General features: G+C 43.8%; 1 protein-coding gene across 4 annotated transcripts in view; it reads left to right on the top strand.

Moving 5' to 3' along the window:
• Positions 1-22849, top strand: part of SPHKAP (SPHK1 interactor, AKAP domain containing) — a 65985-nt gene that overhangs the window by 27425 nt on the left and 15711 nt on the right. For all 4 annotated transcript variants that reach the window (XM_068145206.1, XM_068145203.1, XM_068145205.1 and 1 more), the window contains exons 4-6: positions 16394-16453; positions 19693-19827; positions 22405-22660. In XM_068145206.1, the coding sequence (XP_068001307.1) occupies positions 16394-16453; positions 19693-19827; positions 22405-22660 (451 nt within the window). The remainder of the gene's footprint in view (positions 1-16393; positions 16454-19692; positions 19828-22404; positions 22661-22849) is intronic.

The following is a 22849-nucleotide window of genomic DNA, read 5'->3' as shown; positions in this document are numbered from 1 at the left end:
GCAGCCCCAGCTCCCTCAGTCTCTCCTCATAGGGCTTGTGTTCCAAGCCCCTCACTAACTTCGTTGCCCTTCTCTGGACTCGTTCCAGCAAGTCAACATCCTTCCTAAACTGAGGGGCCCAGAACTGGACACAGTACTCAAGGTGTGGCCTAACCAGTGCAGTGTACAGGGGCAGAATGACCTCCCTGCTCCTGCTGGCCACACTGTTCTTAATGCAGGCCAGGATGCCATTGGCTCTCCTGGCCACCTGGGCACACTGCAGGCTCATGTTCATCTTACCATCAACCAGCACCCCCAGGTCCCTCTTTGCCTGGCTGCTCTCCAGCCACTCTGACCCCAGCCTGTAGCACTGCATGGGGTTGTTGTGGCCAATGTGCAGAACCCGGCACTTGGATGTGTTAAATCTCATGCCGTTGGACTCTGCCCATCTGTCCAGCCTGTCGAGGTCTCTCTGCAAAGCCTCTCTACCCTCTAGCAGATCAACTCCTGTCCCCAGCTTGGTGTCATCAGCAAATTTACTGATGATGGACTCAATGCTCTCATCCAGATCACAGCAGAGGCCAGATGTGACATCACATTCTCTCCCTCTTCACAAAAGCACCACATCCCACCCAGAGGCTGTGGTTTTCACTCATTTCTTTACCCAAGTCTCTTTAAGGATTTGGCATGTCTTTAGATGTTTAGGTACAAACATTCAGATTTGTGTTTTACATCAGTCTCTGATACTACAATCACTTCCAGGCAACTTGCTAGCACTAATGTGGACACTGGCTCAGAGTGTTGAACTCTAAGCACTGGGACATTTTGTCTCTTAATCAGGGCCCCTGGCTCTAGAATGTTCTCCAGAGTCTCCAGAGAATGAAAGCGTGCCCTTACTAAGGGTGGAGAGCTGGTCCTAAAGGAGTTGAGAAAGGAGGAGATTTCTTCCCAGGAGTGGTAATAGCCAGCAAGGCTCATTGTGCAGCCAAGTGTGGAAATGCAGTCTTGAATCCCAGAGGAGAGGGTTTGTTTGTTGGGCTTTTTAAATCAAAACCATATGTGTGTTCCTGAGTAGTGACCATACATAGCTGAAACTACTGTTGTGTTTCACTGTGTTTGAATGAAGATTTACATTTATCCTCAGCAAAGCATAAAGCAGACATGCTGAGAGCTTTGCCTTCCATCAGGAGGTCGCATGCACACCCCCAGCACCATGTCAAGGCAGAGGATTACAAGAGTGTTTACCTTTCACTCAGTAATTACTCAACTGTCTTCAAGAAGAGCATTGTCTTTCAGAAATCAAGACCCATCCATTGCTTTCCAGCTCTAAGCCATAATTACTAGAGGTATTTTTAGTTTTAAGTCCCATCTTCCTATTCAGGCTGACGATACCTTAATTATATACTGACAAGGAGCAGGAATCAACAGCTGCAGGCAAAATTGTGGCACTGAGTCCTCCTTTCTCAGGCACATGTGGGTGTTCATGAAGTACCTTCCTGAAAGCCCCTCTTACTTGCACAGAGAAGGAAGAAGCCATCCTCTTCACCAGTTACTCTCTCCTTCTGGAGCCTAGCACAGGCAGGCTGAGCACTAGCTTAAAAGTCAAGGCTTACTTGTATAAGCTGTAAAATATGTTCTTCTCTTTGCTCCTGTTTGTACTTGGCTCTGAAAAATATAGCTTCACATATGAGCTATTGTTAAGGCAGAAATTAAATATGCCTTTCAAGGGTTGTATTTCCACTTTTTCAGGACTGCACATGTTTTATACAGCAGCCAAGAGCTGCCTAATCATTTTCAGGGTGGGGAAGATTGACAATAGATTTTCTTCTCTATCCTTGTAACTTCAGACTTGGACACTCTTTAATCTTCTGTCTAGATCTGTTTTTTTTTCTCCTGTCCCTCTGTGACCTGCTCACACAGCATTTTCCTGCCTGTGCTTAAGAGAACCTAATGCTAAGCCTCACTCTGACAAAACTGTAAATACCCACCAGCATGGTATTGCAGCCGTGTCCCCTTCAGCACTTCACTGTGGCCTCATTTCTCAGCTCCTCCATGCTGTGCTTCATCAAGAAACAGGACACTTGTGTGTCCTCCAGAGTGGACACATGTAACTGCTCACTGCTGCTGTAACCTCCAGCACAAGCTGCAGCATGAGGTTTATAGAAACTCTTTAAACATAAAATATACAGGGCACTGGAGATAGCAGAGAGTATACATGTGGCATCAATATTTATTGGCATATTTTCTTTAAACCATAAGTGACAATTAATTAGAGGGAATATAATTCTTAATGGGAAGAAGATATTCACAGCTGCTCTTGAAGCAACAGATTATCAGGAGATGACTTTGGGATGATTCATTAATGCAGTCCAGCCATAAAAATAGTTGTAGTTTCTAGAATATCGAGACTCATAAATCCACCAAGGTATTTGAAATAAGCACTTTCTGAAGAGTAATTTGGGCCAAACTTTAGGTACATTACTGTGAACATTAGTGGAGGGAGAGCAATTTCACACATCCTTCTGACAACATAAAATGTGTACCTAGGAAAGGATTGTGGCTGGGCTGAGAAGACACAGGAAAATCACATCAGGACCTTATTTAGGTGAGCTTGATAAGAGAATCCTAGGGTTATCCCTAGGAAATTCTCCCACCCATGTAACGCTGCTGCCTCATACTTTCATTCATGTACAGCTTTTGCAAACTGCTACGTGGCAGACCTAGTATTTCCAAACCAATACTTTTATTTCTACACTTCACAGCTGGTTCCTCAGCCAGAATCATTTTGGCAAGCATGGAAATTAATGCAAGACAAGCTTTGCATCCAAATGTTAAAGGATAATTAGGCCTGTCTTCCAGAAGATGCTTTTTTATTCTGAGTCACTATCAGGCCGTTTCAAGCACCTCATGTAAGATGTACTTCAACTCAAGATCCTTGTTAACCAAGGATCAAATTCCACCATGTGTGGAGAAGAGAGCTACATCTCTTGTGTCATCCCCAGTCTGCTATCTAACCAAAACATTGAGCTATGCATATTAATTGTAACTGTTGATGAGCTTCCAAAAAGAAGCAAGACACTAGCAGGAAAAATAAGTCACGAGAACTTAGTCAGTGGAGGAAAGGAGATTGTAGTCTAGAACTGAGTAACTGCAACATAAGAGAGCAACTGGTAGTTCTCAGTTTCCTTATTTCTTATGAAGAATCTCCAAGCTCTACAAAAAGATGTCATGCCTTACAACACAGCAGGCATTGATCTCTGTGCTCAGGGAGAGGAAACACTTGGGAATTACATTCTTCCCATCCTGTGACAGCACGTAAGTTCAAATAGCAAGGCAGAAAACAAAACTCCTGCTGCCTCCCAAAGCTGCTCATAGATGGAGCAATAGCAGACTAAATAGTAGTAATGCCAAATGAAAAAAAACAAACCAAGGTGGAAGAACACTGTAGACTATTATCTGACACCTCACAGACTTCAGCTAGCAGTTGTGAAGAGCTGGGATTGCAGAAACCACAGGGAAGTGTCTTGTCCTTTAGATGTTTTGTAGTGTAGGTGTCAGGAGCCTTGCTGCTCTGCATGAAGGTATTTTAAAGCAGCACAGTACAGAACCTGAAGGAAGCTGAAGGAAGCTCACACATTAGGCTTTGTGTTTGCATGAGAAAGCCATGAGTGCACAGTCCTCCTGAGATCATCCTCATTTCCTCTTCCTTAGGGTGTGTGACTGCACAGTTACATCTCTGAATGATGAGGAGTAGCTGAGGGAAGTGGGATTGTTTAGTCTGGAGAAGGCTAACGGGAGACCTCATTGCTGTCTAACACTACCTGAAAGGAGGTTGAAGTTAGGTGGGAGTTGGTCTCTTCTCCCTAGTATCAGACGATAGAACAAGATGAAATGGCCTGAAATTGTGCTAGGGGAGGTTTAGGTTTGATAGCAGGAAAAAATTCTTTGCTGCAAGAGTTGTCGGGCACTGGAACAGGCTGCCCAGGGAGGTAGACATGGCACTTTGGGACACAGTTTAGTGGCCACAATGGTCTTAGGTCAAAGGTTGGACTGGATGGTTTTAGAGGACTTTTACAGCCAAGACAATTCTATGATTCTTTGAATTCAGAGAAGGAAATCCAGCTTCCCCTGTCCGTTGCACCTCACTGCAGTGACTCTTTTGCCAGAGGCATTTCTTCTGCAGAGCTCAGGGCCTTGTACAGACCAAGTGTACCTTCAGTAACACCTATCAAATCCACCACAATGAGGTTTCCCAGTTAAAATGAATTCAGGCATTATGAGCAGTTTAAAGAATTTCACATCTTGCTGCTTAAACAGTGTATTGGGTTGGGTAAGACCTTCCAGATCCACCTCTCCCTCCCATCTCCCAGCACACCCCAACATTTTTTCCCCTTCCTGAATGGTGCTTCAAGAGCTCTGTGAGAAGAAATGACATCTTTCCTATCTCATACCAGGTTCTGGAAATCAATAGATCATACTTCAACTGGGGCAAGAACAAAATCTGTCAAAAACTACACATTACTTAGGCAAAACATAGTCCCAAAGTAGCTGTGGATGTGTGTGTATAAAAGTTATTTGACAAGCTAGTTGAAGTAGATTTGTGTGAGTTTGACTAAATACTTTTGGAAGAGTCAAGAGGATACCAAGGATGACAGCTTCAATAAAGGAGCATAATTGCGGCTTCTGGTTGCCTGTTTACCAACAGAAATAATTTCAGGTGCTCCTGGGAGCAATGAAAGAGCAAATTCAAGCTGAGGGGAGAGCAAGTAAAGGAGAAGTGGCAAGGGGGAAGGAAATTTCAGAGTTCAGTCAAGACTTACCTTTTATTATATTCACCATCCCTAGAGGTGTTCAAGAAATGCATGGACATGGCACCTGGGGTCATTGTTTAATGGCCATACTGCTCTTGGGTTGATGGTTGGACGTGATGATCTTGGAGTTCTTTTTCAGCTGAAATAATTCTATGATTCTAAGTAGTGTTAGATAATACAAAAGGAAGAAAACCCAGTACCCAAATCCTGGCAACAGTCACCCCCATCTTCCCTGTTAGATGCTCATATCTATGTTTGGTTCAGGGGTGTTTCCAGTTGAGAAACACCATTCATTCAAGCAAGATCTCTTCTGGTGAACATATACCACTGCTCTCAGATCTAGTCTCAGTGCTGGCAGAAAGTTCTGTTCTACATATCCAGAGGACATTTAATGCACAGTCACACTGTTCATAGCAACCCTTTCACCATGCAGATCCTTGTACACAAATAATACAAGTTGGGGTCGGACTCCTGAAACACCTGTTCACAAAACATTCCAGGCATTTCTGCTAGGACATGATCAGGCAGATTATCATCACTAATTTATTCTGGTTTGATACTAAAGAAGCCTTGACTTTCCAGTATCATCTAAAAGGTAGCTAGATAAATGTTTATTACTTGTTTTCTTCCCTGTTTTGCATGATAAGAGATATGGGGAGTAAATTCTCTAGATCAACAATTACAAGTCCTGAAATCTAATCTTGAATTGGTGTAGAAACAACACAGACATCTCAGTGTCCGTGGTCCGCAAGTTAGGACTAATGGAATGGAATGGAATGGAATGGAATGGAATGGAATGGAATGGAATGGAATGGAATGGAATGGAATGGAATGGAATTGACCAGGATGAAGAAGACCTTTGAGATCATCAAGTCCAACCCATTACCCAATACCATCTAATCAATTAAACCATGGCACTAAGTGCCTCATCCAGCCTCTCTTTAAATACCTCCAATGATGGTGACTCCACCACCTCCCTGGGCAGTCCATTCCAGTGGGCAATCACTCTTTCTGTGAAGAACTTCTAACATCCAGCCTAAACCTCCCCTGGCACAGCTTGAGACTGTCCTCTTGTTCTGGTGCTGGCTGCCTGGGAGAAGAGACCAACCCCCACGTGGCTACAACCTCCCTTCAGGTAGCTGTAGACAGCAATAAGGTCTCCCCTGAGCCTCCTCTTCTCCAGGCTAAGCAACCCCAGCTCCCTCAGCCTCTCCTCATAGGGCTGTGCTCCAGACCTCTCTCCAGCTTTGTTGCCCTTCTCTGGACATGTTCCAGCAACTCAACATCTTTCCTAAATTGAGAGGCCCAGAACTGGACACAGGACTCAAGGTGTGGCCTAACCAGTGCTGAGTACAGGGGCAGAATGACCTCCCTGTTCTTGCTGGCCACACTATTCCTGATACAGGCTTTCTTGGCCACCTGGGCACACTGCTGGCTCATGTTCAGCCTACTATCAACCAGTACCCCCAGGTCCCTTTCTGCCTGGCTGCTCTCCAGCCACTCTGACCCCAGCCTGTAGCACTGCATGGGGTTGTTGTGGCCAATGTGTAGAACCTGGCACTTAGATGTGTTAAATCTCATGCCCTTGGACTCTGCCCATCTGTCCAGCCTGTCAAGGTCCCTCTGCAGAGCCCTTCTACCCTCTAACAGATCAACACCTGCCCCCAACTTGGTGTCATCTGCAAATTTACTGATGATGGACTCAATACCCTCATCCAGATCATCAATAAAGATATTGAATACTTCTACATGTTAAGAAATAATTTGTTTATAGAGCACTTAAGGATATAATGTTCTAGAAACACAATATATTTGTTGGCAGACTGCCTCAGGGAATTGCTGGAAGCCTAACACTGTTCTCTCCCTTTGGAAGAGTAAAGAAATTTTGTGGGGTTTTTTTTTCAGCATTCTGATGTTGGCAAACAGCTGAATGACAAGCAAAGAAAGATACTGTCTATATTTTCCTTATTGCTTTCATCTCAGCTTGTACTAACCCAAACTGGTATCACTGGCACTGTAATATTCCCCAGATTAACAAAGCACACTGATGTTAAGAAAGAAATATTATCTCTGACTTACAATACTTGCAACAGCAATTTAAAAACAACAGTTTCTTTTTCCTAAGTGTCTGTTCTAGGCTGAAGTCTACTTCAGTTCTGCCCTATTTTCTCCAGATAAGAGATTGCCTTGCGTTAGGGATTGCTAGTGCCTCTCTCTCTAGGCTGTAAGTCTGTAAGGAAAAGGCTTTTTCTTTGTTCTGTGAAATATCTTACAGCTTTTGTTGAGGTTAAAACAAGCCCTAGCTTGTGGGGTTTTTATTAAGCCAGTATGTTCTTTAATTAAGAATAAAATCTGTTGGTTTTACAGTCCTCTTCTCTGACAAAACATTAAGTCAGCAGAGATCTCTGAAGACTAGGCCGACTGCTGCTATTGTTGTTATCTTCTGGCATTGTGCTGCACTGGCTGGGAGCCGTCAGAGACATTTCAGAGGAGACACAGATTTAAGGAAAGCTTGGTCCTTTTCTTCAGTGAAGCATGAATTTGTCCAGATTTTCCCTAGGGATGACATTCCACTATATTCCCCCCTCTAACTGAGATCAGAACTGTCCCTATCAGTTACTCTGGTGAGGTGCACTGTAAAAAGCTGCTATCAACACTTAGAGTGCTGCAGGAGAGGCTTGTTTTATGCCCCCAATAAAATCCATATCCACATAGATTATATGACCTCCTCTCAAAAAAATTTTCAATTACCTGTTTTAAAAGAAATTAATTTAAACTGAAGAGGCAAGACTTGAAAGTCAGAACTGTGTACAGATGGCTTGTTCAGCCTTAGTTGAACTTCCAATACTCATGTTTCTGCACCACAGAATCTCTGCCCGATTCAGTGAACAGCAAGACTGCAGAAGCAGAGAACTTCTGGTGTGTCTTTGAATAAACACACAGGGTAATTGTGCAGAACTTGCTGTGTTCTGTGCTGTCCTGGCTGGTATGTCAGTATGTAAATGCTATCTGGAAGCTGAGTTTATAGGGTCTTTACATTCCAGGCCTGTGCTGTTCAGCTTTTTCTACCCTCTCTCCTCTCTTCTCTCATAATGCCAAGGCAACTTAGACAAGCTAGGTGCTAGTTCAGACAGCCCAGGAGAGAGTTAAAGGGAATAAGTGGTTTGGAACTGCACTGCAGTCTGCCCATAAAACTCATGTTTAATCTCCTACAAACAAAAGTGGAAAAAAGAATAAGCCCCAGGAGAGATGGCAGGGGAAATCAGTTGAGCAGGCAGTTCCTGGGTGCAAAGGAAAAGCATAGTTTGAGTGCCTAAACCTGGGGAGGTGTGGGATACAGCCATGAGTGGCCTAAATAGCTTGTGTGAGAGCTGAGCCCAGGACTGACAGCAGCTGTGAACACAAACCCAGCCCAGGTGGTGACCAGGACACAGTCCTGCAGCAGTGGCTGTATCTCCTCAGCAAGACAAGCCAGTTCAGAACAAGCTGTTCCTTGCACTTCAAGCTTTGCCTGATGACACTTGGTAGTTACTTTGCTTGCTTCAGATGTTAGCATCTGTGGCTGAGGAGCCCAGTGGTGGGAGCAGGAAGGCAGCTATGTGTCAAGGCAGTTGGCTGTCTCCTCTCCATCCTGGTCTGGGTGATTCAGGCACGAATCTTCACAATGTCACTTCAAATTAATATATATCTGATTGTGCTTGTTTCTATCTTTCCTGGCTCCTAGTGCCCAGTGTGAGCAGCACACCTCTTACATTAATGCAGTGATATTTGGGTTATCTGGCATTACATTGGCATTTATTTCCATCTGGTTTCCCCTCTGTATCTTGGGCAGGTGCTGTACATTCTCGGGATGTGTTTTGTTTCTTACATGCTGTTATGCTACTGAACACTTTCTTGCTTTTTTAAATGTAGGACCATGTAGATAGAGTTCTTTGTGAAGAGAATTGTGAAACTGTACAGCAGCTGTGAGTGCTATGAACTTGGTTTTTAGGATTGGAGAGTCTAACCTCAACTCATTTCTGCTCTCAGCAATAGCTCCATGATGGTGGTTTTGGAGTTCTGAGCCCTGTTCACATCCTAATTTCATCTGTGCAAAAGCAGAAAAACAATACAGTTGCTCAAAACCTTTTAGCAGCCCAAACTCAGTCTCCTGGCTTTAGATCTTAGTTCAGAGCGCCCCGATTTCCCCAGAGCATGATAACCCAATGCAGCTACTCCTAGGCATCCCTTACTGGAGTTGCAAGTGTCTGTTCCACAGTTGTGTGCTGGGCTCCCTTAGCAGCTAAACTCAGGAAAAGTCCCAAGAAAAAAAACTATCCTTTTACTCCATGCATCTGAATGAGAGCAAACTGTAGCCCACAGGAAATAGCACAAGAGTGGCAGTGGGCCACAGTTTGGCCAGAAACTGTATGAGAGCTTTGTCCCCTTGAAAATGACCAGCAGCATTCACATATTATTACTTTTATTAGGATGACATAAAATGCCTTTTCCAGCAGGTTCTAGCAATGCAGCCATCTGGGGTTTTTTTCTGTCTATATGATGGTTATCAAAACACCGATCTGCAAAGCTCCCCCAAAGAACCATTTTCTTTGTGTGTGTGTGTGTGTATCCATTTAAATATGAGGTAGAAATTCAGAAGACAAGATAATTTAACTGTGACAGCTAAGAAATCTGATTTCAAGGCCAGTCTGTATAAAACAGTGATAAACACAAACCAATAAGCTATAACTGATAACATCATTTAGCTTTGTTCAAGTTAATCTTGTCTTTTCCCATTTCCTGTATTTGAAGATTGTTGGTATAGAAAAACTATAGACCATTGCAGGGGATGTTATTTTCAAGGTAGATTTGTTCCTGAGCAAAATAACAAGTATGAACCTGGGAGAGGTTTGTGGTGTCCTGCTCCTTCTGCTTGCAGCCTCTGATCTGCTGAGCAGGGCTGGCTGGTGCCTGCCCTCGAACACCACCACAGGTTCAAACAACATGTCAGTGACTAGACTGCTCTATGGAGACAAAGATCAAGCTTCATAAAATACTACTTCCAAATTTTAGACAATTCTAGGAAACAGTTGCATAGAAGTTGTTGAAATGTTCAGTCATCACAAGGCCATGAAGGTTTGACTGTCGTGGTTAACCATGGGCCAGACTCTGCTAGGTAACTGCACCAAAGGATATAACAAACTTAATGGTTTGGAAATGATTGGCTAATGAGCAGTGAAATGGAGGTGAAAGACTGACTCCCTGCAGCCCAACTTTCTTATCCATCTCTGCCCAGGCCAGTCTTAGTAAGCCAAGAAATGCAACTGCCCATAGTCTCCACAGTCACAGTGATGCATATTTTAATCTTATAAGCAACTGACGCTTCATCCTTCATCCAGTGTTCACATTCAGCATGCAAAAGACTCCAAAAAGGAACACTTCATGCTTCCAGTGTTCACATTCAGCACACAAAAGATTGGGCTACAACTGACCACTGCTGCAAACAACACAAATTACAGCTTTGGTGACAGTGTTCTTAGCTCCACGCAGTTTACTGTCAATGTTTAACAGTCACCCTGTAGAAATTACTAGATTAAGCTCAAGTAGAGAGTACAAATAACTGGAAGAGGGTAGATTTGGACTAGATATTATGAAGAGATTCTTTACAGTGAGGGTGGGGAGACACTGGAACAGGTTGCCCAGGGAGGCTGTGGATGCCCCCTCCTTGAAGGTGTTCAGGGGCAGGTTGGACAGGGCCTTGAGCAGACTGTTCTAGTGGAAGATGTCCTTGCCCATGGTGGGGGTAGTTGAACTAGATGATCTTTAAGGTCCCTTCCAACCCAAACCATTCTATTAAAAAAAACAAACAAAACAAAAAAAATACCACCCCACATATTCTGTGACTTAACCATTTTGTTTATTAGAGATTTTTTCCCACCTAAACTCTTAGCAGCTAGCTAGTGGTTTCCACTGCAGTTCAGAAGGTGACATAGCCTGTTCTGAGCACTGAGATCACAACACATGGCATAGCTTCATGTGTCCCCTCATAACAGGGCACTTCCAGCAAAACACTAATTGCTCAACATTACCAGCTCAGTCTTTCACCACAGGCTTTGCTCCTGCTGTGGCTCCCTGATCTCTCTTTTCATCAGTCCTGACTGAAGCTTTGTAACAAAAATAACATATGGCTGCCAAAGGCTTCAGTCATTTTAAACTAAACTGTTAGGGACTGCCCTCTGTTTCTGCTGGAGGAGACTTACAAAGCATCTGTCAGCTCTCATGTGCTTTACCCATCCCAGGCAGCTCTGCCCCAGCTGTTAACCCAGACAGGTTATAAAAAGGGAGATCCCTGAAGCAGCAAGACTACAGGAAAAAGAACAGGACATGTTCTTGTCCTAATGAAGTGGTCTGGAAAACAGCTGATTTTCTAATAGGCTATGTGAGTGCTGGGATTAGAGAAGCCTACTTACCTATGCATTAACCTTTCAAGCTTCACTTTTCAGCACCTGGAGATGTAAGCTCTGCCTGCCACATTCCCTTGAGCGTTTGTGGAAGGGTGGCCTTCTCTCAGTTTTGTGATGTATAATCAAAATCTGAGTTCACACTCAGCTGGTGCCCTGACAATCTTCCAATTTCATCTATAATCATGAAACCTTTAGGAACTTTTACCCTGGGGATCTCATCCAGCAAAGTCAAAGTGACTACAAACTGTCACAAGGAGACTGCAACCACGTGCATTCATAAATTGTGTCTTGATTGGAAACTAAGATCTGATCTCTAGCACACAGAATGAAAGCTTTGTGTAGCATTTGAAGCACAGCAGATACCAGATCATGCAGACTACACAGCTGTCACAAGAGGAGCTCTGATGGGGCAGAAGCACCAGTTCCTCCTTCTCCCACTGCTAGCACTGGTGGTAATGCAGTCTGTCTCCTTATCGAAGTTACCCTCCCTCCCGCCTTCTTTGTTCTTCTCACCTGCCTCCCACAGACAATCAGGGCTTAACATTTGGGTTGAAAGAAGCTGAAGCCCAAAGCACAACTTCTACTGGAGTCTGTTGTTGTGGGAGATGGTTTGACATGTTTTCATCAAGACACAGGACTCCTCTCTGTGCCAGGCTGTCAGAGCCGTCGTGTGAGGCTCTGTAGCCAAACGTGTCCCTGAAGGAGTGGGTCTCTTGCTCTGTCTGCCTTTGCATACGCAGGAGTTGACTTTGGTGCTGCCCTCTCTTTATCTCTGCCTATTTTTAGAGGACTGCTTTATGTTAGCATCTATAAAAAATAAGTGTCTTCTCTGTCTTCCATCTCAGAACCCACAAATTTTCTGAAATGAAATCATGAATCACCATGCCTACCATGCTTGCAGAGTGTGGTGTTCAGTCACATTAAAAAGATTCTTCAAGTCAGTTAAGTTGACATCTTAAATATACTCTCTCAAAACCCTAAATGCCACTGCATAATTAGAAAGCCTTGACTGAACTCTGAAATTTCCTTCCCCCCCTGCCACTTCTCCTTTATTTGCTCTCCCCTCAACTTGAATTTGCTCTTTCATTGCTCTCAGGAGCACCTGAAACAATTTCTGTTGGTAAACAGGCAACCAGAAGCCATAACTATGCTCCTTTATTGAAGCTGTCATCCTTGGTATCCTCTTGACTCTTCCAAAAGTATTTAATCAAACTCACACAAATCTACTTCAACTAGCTTGTCAAATAACTTTTATACACACACATCCACAGCTACTTTGGGACTATGTTTTGCCTAAGTAATGTGTAGTTTTTGACAGATTTTGTTCTTGCCCCAGTTGAAGTATGATCTATTGATTTCCAGAACATGGTATGAGATAGGAAAGATGTCTTTTCTTCTCACAGAGCTCTTGAAGCACCATTCAGGAAGGGGGAAAAATGGTGGGGTGTGCTGGGAGGTGGGAGGGAGAGGTGGATCTGGAAGGTCTTACCCAACCCAATACACTGTTTAAGCAGCAAGCTGTGAAATTCTTTAAACTGCTCCTAATGCCTGAATTAATTTTAACTGGGAAGCCTCATTGTGGTTGATTTGATAGGTGTTACTGAAGGTACACTTGGTCTGTACAAGGCCCTGAGCTCTGCAGAAGAAATGCCTCTGGCAAAAGAGTCACTGCAGTGAGTTGCAACGGACAGGGGAAGCTGGATTTCCTTCTCTGAATTCAAAGAATCATAGAATTGTGTTGGCCTCCTCTAACTCAGACAAGGGCAAATCTTCCCCTACATTTCCCTCTTTCTTTCTCTCACTTACTGCTAAGGTGTGCATTCCTAACTCAAGGGTAAAGCAGAGCTGTTACAAAGCCATCCAAAACCAACCCTTCTCCTACACTTCACCAGGTTGTTTCTTCTCCTTGTTTTATTTCTCTCCAAATTAAATAAATACTGGGCAATATCTTGATGTATCTTAATGGTTTTCAGACAGTAGCTCAGTGTCAGTAGAGAGCAGACACATTTTGGAAGTGAAAAGATGTTGTGGGATTATGAGAATGTGAGGTGTAAAGTGTATGTGAAGGGAAGGGACTGACAGTTAAAGATAGGGACAAGATTAGGCTCTAATTAAGGTTAAATAGATTAACCTGCATCTGATCCAAAAGAAGAAAACTCTGGATTAAATGCTGACCTGACTTTGGCTCTTTCTTCATAACCAATGCAGTGTTTCCTTTCTACAAATTATGAGGTATCTGGAGTGTCATTTTGTCTTGAGTGAGGTGTCTCTGATCACTAACATAAGTTCATCAAGCAATGCAAGCCAGTGAGAGCTTAAATTGTAAATGATACAAGCAGCAAATGGCAATAGATTTTTCAGGTGCACCTCTTTCTCTCTGAGCACCTCTAGTGAAGTATTTCCAGGAAAAATAGCTTCCCAGTGAATGTCCTTCTAGAAGGCAGCTGTAGTGTAGAGCCTGCCAGGATGGAGCTGCAGAGTTCGCTGATAATTGCTACAGCCATCTTGTCCCACCACCTTATGCTTATAGCAGGGCAAAGCTCTGTGCAAACAGCAGAATGGAAAAAGTAAGCGAGCCCTTCAGTGTCTTTTACCATTGCAGAACTATTTTTGTGTTAAAATTGCCTATAAATAAAACTGCAAAATCCACAGAAGGGGAAAGTGCTGAAAACAGACTGCATTGGCAGGGTAATAAACCAATGTCACTGGAATTCAATGAGTGTGTTTGGAAACTGGATTCAGTACTGAATTTTGTAATGTAAATCCAGTGGGTTCTGAAAATAAGTTTAAAAAAAGATGAAAGAAAGAGAGTATGGCTTTAAGTAGTAGATATTCCTGCTTATACTGTTCTTTCTTCTAACAAGGCATTAGTAAGTTATGTGCCATGCATGCCACACAAAGTTACGCTTTTTGTAGCTGCTGCAAAGGGCAAACATACCTGTAGGGTGGCAGTATCACTGGTAGCAGTGCCAGCATGTCACAAGGGTGGTGAGGCACTGCAACAGGTTGCCCAGAGAGGCTGTGGAGGCTCCAACCCTGGAAGCCAGGATGGATGGGGCCTTGAGCAATCTGGTCTAGTAGGAGCTATCTCTGTTCATGGCAGAGGGGTTGAAACTAAATGATCTATATGGTCCCTTCCCACCCAAACCATTCTATGAGTCTATAATCATCACGCCAACACACAGGTAGCAAAGGACAAAACAAGGTTTACCAGAGTCTTGAATTTGTCTGGAAGTCATGTACAGACATGACTCCTCCTGCACAGTCTTTTCACAAAGCTTTCATGCTGCACCCATACAAACCCAGACCTTACCACTTTGGCATGGGGGCCTGGAAACAAAGCTACTGACAGCCCTGCCTTCAGCACAGTAGTAAACACACTTGAGAGGACAAGAAGCTGGATCCACACCTCCCAGCATCCCTACCCTAGGTGCCAAATTAACAGTCCCTCACACGAACTCCCCTCCATGCACCCAGAAATTCATAGCCACAAATCTCTGCGGGCCCTGGGCAAGTTCACATGTGACTCAAGAGCGTAATTTCTTGATGCTTTGTGATTGCCATCTGTGGCTGATGGGTGAAATGCCAACATGCAGAATCCTCATGTAAAGGAAGGCAAGATTTTGTGAAAGTAACTAAAATGTTTAGGACATTACATGTAACTCCCACATTATGTTGATAGGGGAGATTTTTAATACCTTATAGCTTAGGAATTTATACAGCTCGTTCTGATAAATTAGTGGCAGCCATAAATGATGAAGATGGGGACATATCCCAAGCCATGGTACTGTCAGAGGGAGAAACAGTTTTCCTTAACATGTTCATACAGAGATGCCATTAAACTATTTAAAAGGGCAGCAAGCTTTCTTTTTCAGTGGGACTTTTTTTGGTTCATGATGGGAGGCCTGGCTGGATTTTTCCATCTGCTGTGCTGGCTGTTGCTGCACATGGTCATACTGAGTACATAGGGGATGTGCATATGGAAACTGGAGTCAGGCTTTGCTTGGGTAAGAGCAGCAAACAAGAGGAGCTCAGATGCCTCATGCAAGGATCTTAGTCAAGAGGAGAATTTAGACTTTTTTTTTGTTTTCCTAGGGGAAAATCTACATTTTTAGGAAGATGTGTTTACTGTTTGCTGAAAAAAAGACCAAAAGAAATCACTAAGCTCTTAAAAGGCAAATTCTGGATCTTGCAGATTAGTTTGAATCAGGGCTTGGCTTCAACTCCGGCCTGAATCTGTGCCAGGGTTTGGTTTAAATGAAGGCAATACTAAATTCTCACAAATCTCTCAAGAGATATTGCAGTGTTCAAAGCAGGACAGTCAGTTGTGATTTGGAGTCCTTGGTTCTGACTCAGAGGAGGGATTATCTTATTTCTGAATATTGGAAAACAGCCTTCCAGTCATGTATGAAAATAAATCTCGATAAATTAAATGGAGTTTAGAGGTGAAATTTCTGTTTCCATCACTGCCATTAAATGGCTGCTGAAATCCAGAATGGTCAAAGAAGGGGGCAAAGACCTGGTCATTAAGAGCAGCACTGTCCAGTGACTCCTGCAGATACTCAGTAGGTAGGAAGCTGTTCCGCTGCCTGTTAGCACTGCTGCAAACTTCTCCTTCTATAGGGGCTCATGAACCAGGGTTAAATCTAATTATTTCATAAAGTCTTAAACTTCTACTTAGGGTGTTTGGAAAGTTAGAAAAAATACTGCAATCTTTATGTGATGTAGAGAAAACTCCAAAAGCAACTGACAGTTGCAATTATGAAACACTCATCAACAAATGCTTGAAAAGAAGTTATTTGAAAAGCAAGACATGAAGAGCTTCTCTAATAGACAATCAAATGCCTCTTTAGCATTTCCTCTGCCTTGTCTAATACCCTGTGTTACAGTTTATTGGCAACACTTCCTCATTCATCAGCTAATTGTCAGAGCAGATAAGTCATAACTCTTATTTTTGTTCTCCATGTCTTCTTTCTTGATGTTCACCTTGCCGTTCTCTTTACTAACTTTTCTTCCCTTCTTGCACTAGGAAGAAGCTTTGCATGTTCAGCTACCAGGGTATAAAAGAAACCTCTACTGACTTTGAAAGAGTTGCTGCTATTCTAATACTATTCTAATACAACTTTATAAGCTACTGTTTGTTATTCTTTCTCATTACAGGTGTGTTTTGTGAATTTAGATGCGAACAGAGATGATTGCAGTGATGAGAAAGTGAAGCAGGTAACAGTTTAGCTCTTAATAACACACACAGTGGGTCTAGTCAGATATACTGGGACTCTCCAAGTTAAACCCAGTGCAAAATTCTATAGACAAATCTAAGCCAACCCTAGAGTTTTAACCCTTACAGAGGAATCCATTGCCTCAACACCAGGCCACATCTTACAGCTTTTCTTACTCCCATACCAGAAATACCCAAAGGATCATTGCAGCCTGTGAATCCCTAGCAGTTCCCATGTGAGTGGACTTCTTGCACAACCTCAGTTTCATCGAAGAATCAAACATGGAAATGTTATACCTACAGTTTTTTAAAATTTTATATGATAACTGCATAAAAATAATTCTGATGTCTCTCCTCCCTGTCACCACAAAGCCTTTGAGAATCTTCTTCTCATTCAGGTCTTGCTCAGCTGTACTCAGTAAAACTCCAGACGGTTAGATTATACGGTCCCGAGAAGGGGTCTAGATCAAACAGAGCTAAAGGTGTGTGGTATTTCTTTAACTGAAAGTTTGGAGGGGACCAAAAAGGGATTTAAAGAAAGGAAAATGTTGGTTATTTTGCAAACACTTAAGACAAACCACATGACTACCTGCTATTTAAAATACAAACCATTCCAAACCCCACTTGGATCTGAGGAAGTCACATTTTGAAGATTCAGCCTGGTCTGAGGTTTGAGTTTACATTGTCCTTTGTCAGTTCATTTTCATCATCCTGGCTTGGTGCTTGTGGTGAAGACCCACACACCAAGCCCAGAAAATGGAAGCAGCAACCGGGAACAGGAAGCCTCTCATGTTGCAATCTGAACTTCAAGCCCCATAATACTTTGCTCCTGCCAGCGCTTTCATTTTGAAGCTGGCGTGACAGCATCGTGGTATTGAATGTCACCAACAAATTCAGCTCTACCCATGACATAACAGAGAGGTTGTAATTTGAGAAAATAAAAAGATGGTAACTTTTTTTGTACTACATTGAAATGTCAAACTGAAGCACTGAATTTCATTATGTCAAATAGAACTACTTAGCCTCATCTGAAGATCAGCCTACTGAAAAGGGAATTGTTCCTCAGAACTGACTTAGACAAAAAGTTTTATTGTATCTGATTCACTCGGAGTTAAAAAGAACAATACTGCAGGCTTATTTAGATTATAAAAGGAAAGAGTGGAGCAGCACTGAAGTGCACAATAACTACAGGGTATGGCTGGCTGTGAGATCTGTGCTCCCCGAACGGCTTTGCCATCTCTGGGGCTGTTAGTGCACGAAGTGGAGGTGGCAGTGACTCCATTGGTACGGAGTGCCTCCCTATTCCCTACTCACAAAGCTAACACTCCAGGATCCTTGGCAGAGAAGGATTGCAGGCACTCCTAGAGTGGTTGTTGTCCCTTTGTTCTGGCTATTGCAGATGAGTGAGCACACAGGTCTCCTGTACATGCTGAGACCTCCTCACAGTGTTGCAGCAGACACCTCCTATGTCACACAGCATCACTGCATAGAATCGCAGAATCATGGAGTCCTTTCAGAAAGAAAAGACCTACACGATCAAGTCCAACTGTCAAACTAACACCACCATGGCCATTAAACCATGTCCCAAAGTGCAATGTCTGCACATTTTTTGAACACCCCCAGGGATGGTGATTCTGCCACTTACCCAGGCAGCCTGTTCCAATGCCTGACCACTTCCAGTAAAGACATTTTTCCTAATATCCAATCTAACCTCCCCTGGTGAAACTTGAGGCCATTTCCACTCATTGCTAGTTACTTAGGAGAAGAGACCAACACACACCTCACTACAACCTCCTTTCAGGTAGAGAGCTCTCCTCTCAGCCTCCTTTTCTCCAAACTAAAGACCCCAGTTCATTCAGTCACTCCCCATCAGACTGTTCTCCAGACCCCTCACCCTGCTCTGTTGCCCTTCGCTGGACACACTCTAGAACCTCAATGTCCTCCTTGTAGTGAGGGGCCCAAAACTGAATCCAGCACTTAAGGTGTGGCCTCACCAATTCTGAGTACAGTGACAAAATCATTGCCCTGGTCCTGCTGGCCACAATATTCCTGATCCAGGCCACGATGCTGTTGGCTTTATTGGCCACCTGAGCACACTGCTGGCTCATGTTCAACCAGCTGTTGATCAATACCCTCAGGTATTTCTCTGCTGCCACTCTGCTTTCCAGCCACTCTGCTCCAAGCCTGGAGCATTGCATGAATCCAGCACTTGGCCTTGTTAAACCTCATACAACTGACCTCAGCCAATCCATCCAACCTGTCCAGAACCCTCTGCAGAGTCTTCCTACCTTTGAGCAGATCAACATTCCCACCCAATTTAGTGTCATCTGCTAACTTACTGAGGAAGCACTCAATCATGCCATCCAGGTCATTGATAAAGATATTACATTACTAGCCCCAAAACTGAGCCCTTAGCACCACTTGTCACCAGCTGCCATCTGGATTTAGCTCCATTCACCACCACTCTTTGGGCCCAGCCCTCCAGACAGCTTTTTACCCAGAAAACAGTTCACCTGTCTAAGCCGTAAGCCAGCAGCTTCTCCAGGAGGATGCTGTAGGATGTGTTACTGAAGTCCAGGTAGAAACAACCACAGCCTTTCCCTCATCCACTAGGCATTGTGTCTGTCACGATATTGGCCTCTGACAAATACATAACAGGTAGGAAATTATTGTATCATTACAAATGAGAGGTCATGAAGGGTGTCTGGGGGAGCAGCAAAGAAATGCAAGGCATCTGAGCATTAAATACTCTGTTATTCCAGGTTTGCCACTCTATCCATTCAATCAGCTCACTTCCCTTTTGTTTCCTGATTTTCAGTGTGCCTGGGGGAAAACAGAAAGGTTTTTCCAGCTCTCCTTACCATGCTTACAGAATCTTTCCTGCTTGAGACAGTAACAGACAGTGCTCCCAGTCTCTGTGGAACCCATGGATCATAGGAAGGCCCAAGTGTTCAAATGCACAAATGCAATCAAGCTGTTCAGTACATGACAGCATAAGGGTTGGCAGAGTGTCCTGCTGGAGAGTGGCACAGGATCTGCACTGTCCTCCTTGTCTTGCCTAGTGGCTCAAAAGAAAAAATGTGCACTTTAATGCTGCCAGGTCAGTTTTTAATTGACTCACAGTTATAAGTTCATATAAACATTCTCGAGGGATTCATGTAAATGGTATTTAATTTTTATGAATATAACTCTGCAACTCAGATTTCATTACCTGAGAGCAAAATTCTCTTTCCTGCTACAGAGGCTGATCAGTGTCTCTCCAAATCTCCCCAAACTCATCAGCTCAATGAATGTTCAGCCACCCAAGGAGAATGAAATCGTCCTGCTGAGCGGATTAACCTCGGGAAACCTTCAGGCTGACTATGAAGTTCCCCAGGTAGGGATCAGAGTCATCTCTTAAGATCACAACACACCTGCGAGGAATGGGATTTGGGAAATAGACAAAAGGAAGCTGAAAGCAAAGACCATGCACTGCTTTGAGAGATGAGTGGGAGTTCACAAACATGAAAAACAGCTCTAACAAAAGTCAGTTAAGTGGGGGGGGGATGACACAGAGATGGGAGAGATCCTGCTATTCCCTCTGGCTTCTGAGGATGTCTGGGTTGCAGCTGATAATGCTTTAGGCCACGCTAGCAGTTGATCCCTCAGGGAAGGTATTGGTGGTAGAGATGATTCACACACTCAGAGTTCAAGAGTAGCAGCAGTCACAAGGGCAGCACAGAGTATGGAAAAGAAAGATGTAACACTTTTTCTGAGACCATAGCTAGATCAGGACACAGCTCCTACAGATTCCTGCTCAAGTGAAATCTTGCTACTTCCCACTGTTGTTCCCAATCTCCCACATATGCACCTCGGAAAAGTGCTGTGACAGAACATGAAGATCCAATAGGCTATTGTAAGCCTGAATGGCACAATGGAAAATATCAAGTGACATCAACCAAATCAGAGCTAAGACCTCATTTTGCTTCTGTCAGCTTAAAAAGTACCTAACACAGCTCCTTTGGAGAATCATAGTACCACAGTACATGAGAGGTTGGAAGGGACCTCAAGAGATCAAGTGCAAACCCCCTGCCAAAGCAGGATCACTTAGGGTAGTCCACACAGGAATGCATCCAGGTGGATTTTGAAAGTGTCCAGAGAAGGAGACTCCACAAACTCTCTGGACAGCCTCTTCCAGTGCTCCATCACCCTCACTGTAAAGAAGTTTCTCCTGATGTTGAGGTGAAATCTTCTATGCTGAAGCTTTAACCAGTTGTTTCTTGTCTTATTAGTGCGCACCAATGAAAAGAGCTTGGCCCACTCCACTTGACACCCACCCCTCAGATACTTACACACATTGATGAGATTCCCTCTCAGTCTTTCTTCTCCAGACTAAACAGCCCCAGGGATTTCAGTCTCTCTTCATAAGGGAGATGCTCAAGTCCCCTAATCATTCTTGTGGCTCTCCATTGGATTCTCTCCAGCAAGTCTCTGTCTCTCTTGAACTGGGGAGCCCAGAACTAGACACAGTATTCCAGGTGTGCTCTCACCAGGGCAGAGTAGAGGGAGAAAAACCTCCCTAGACCTGCTGGCCACACTTTTCTTGATGCATCTCAGATGCTTTTTCTTTTAAGGCCAGGCTGGATGTGGCTCTGGGCAATGTGATCTAGTGGAAAATGTCCCTGACCAGGGCAGGAGGGGTGGAACTAGATGATCCTTGAGGTCTCTTCCAACCCTGATAATTCTGTGATTCTGTGAACAGCAGTGGAGGGGTTAATCTAAGGCTGCTTTAATGTTATTTTTTACAACAGAGTGTGTGCTGAAGTCTGATTCAGCAACAGTGTCTTAGCAGCTAGTTCAAAACCAGCTGTTTAAGCACACTAATTTATCTGGGTTTCTGTTCAGACATTCTTTAGGTGTAAAGGAAGAGCAAACTAATAAAACATGCTCCTCTAGCATAATCCTCATCCCACTCCCTTTATTACTAGATGCTGGCTTTGCATTCACACTTGAAAGATCTGAAAGAGATTATGTGGTGCTAGATTGTGCACAAAGGTGCAGGGAGTCCAGGGCATCTTGTTCACAGCTTTAAATATGCTGCCTGGATCCAGAGCTGGTTCCACTCAAGCTGGTCTTTCCTGGGGGCATGGAGCTGAAGCAGAACATCAAAAGCTGCAAAAGCTTGGCTTTGCTTCAGAGCAAGTCCTCCTTTATACAGAGAGAGCAGGTCAGCTCTGTGGCTGTGCAAATATGCAACAGGTTTAATATCAATAAAATGAGGATAAGAAGAGTTTCTTTCTCCCATCTTCTGTCTAACTTTCAACTTAATTGTCCAGTCGCTCTAGGTGAAACAGTTTTAGATAAATCTAGGCACAGCATCCAGTGGAGCCCATTTTCAGTGGGGGTTATACTGGTCTGAAATAATTGGGCTCTGGGCAAATAAGGAACAAGAGGAGGAGGAAAGAACCAAAAACCCCCACAATTTAAAAATGGACTGGGAGAACATGTGAAGGTGACCTGCTCTTACCAGTCTCACCAGGCAATGTGTGTAGGGCTGCCTTCAAACAAGCCTTGCAGCAGAGGTGGTCCTGAGAAGGAGCTCAGACCCTCAGGCAATTCACTCCAGAAACATGACAGTGGGTGGTACAAGGCCACTGGTAACAGCGTGTCAGGGGGCTAACTGACCTGGCTCAAAGCAGATGAGTCTCTGCCTTTAAAAGCAGTTGATTGAAAATAATCAGCTCTGTAATTTCAGCCAAATAAAGATGTCCTGTGCTGCAGCTGGGTTCTCTGCTGACAGGCCTGTGTCAGCCCAGATGGGCTTATTCTGGCATATGTGTAACTGCACACTGTGTTACAGGCAACTCACATTGTGTCTTTGCAACGGGACATTCCTGAGGTATTTATGGAGAAAGATGCTTAAAATAAGTTTTATGTTTTAATTCAATAACCATTTGAGATTCCTTTCCTCCAGTGTCCTTGGCTGGCAGATGTCTGCCTGGTTCAGTGTGCCAGGGGGGACAGGAAGAACAGCACAAGCTGCATCATTTTTGAAATAAACAAGTTTCTGATTGGACTCGAGCTCGTTCAGGAGAGGCAGCTGCAGACAGACACTCACATCTTAAAGCCCGAGGATGACACAAACTGCTCCGTGTCCTCCATAGAAGAAGATTTCCTCACAGCATCTGAGCACCTTGAGGATGACAACGAGGCTGATGAATATAAATCTGGTAAAAGCAGTGGGACTGAATGTAATTCTGCTGTTGTTTGTTCAGCAGGGCAGTCGTGGCAGTGCGTACAGAAACTGCACTCAGTGACCATGCATGCGTCTGTTTGTAGTTTAGAAACTGGACAGCCGTCCATGTTTCCAACCCGTTCAAAGGGAGGGATACGTGGCTCTGCAGGAGTTTCACAGAGCA

The sequence above is a fragment of the Melanerpes formicivorus genome, unplaced genomic scaffold (assembly GCF_026170545.1).
Source record: "Melanerpes formicivorus ecotype bairdi unplaced genomic scaffold, bMelFor1.0.p_v2 SCAF_12, whole genome shotgun sequence".
Classification (NCBI taxonomy): Eukaryota; Metazoa; Chordata; class Aves; order Piciformes; family Picidae; genus Melanerpes; species Melanerpes formicivorus.
The sequence above is the reverse complement of the archived record's forward strand: the minus strand, read 5'-3'. Positions and strand labels throughout refer to the sequence as shown.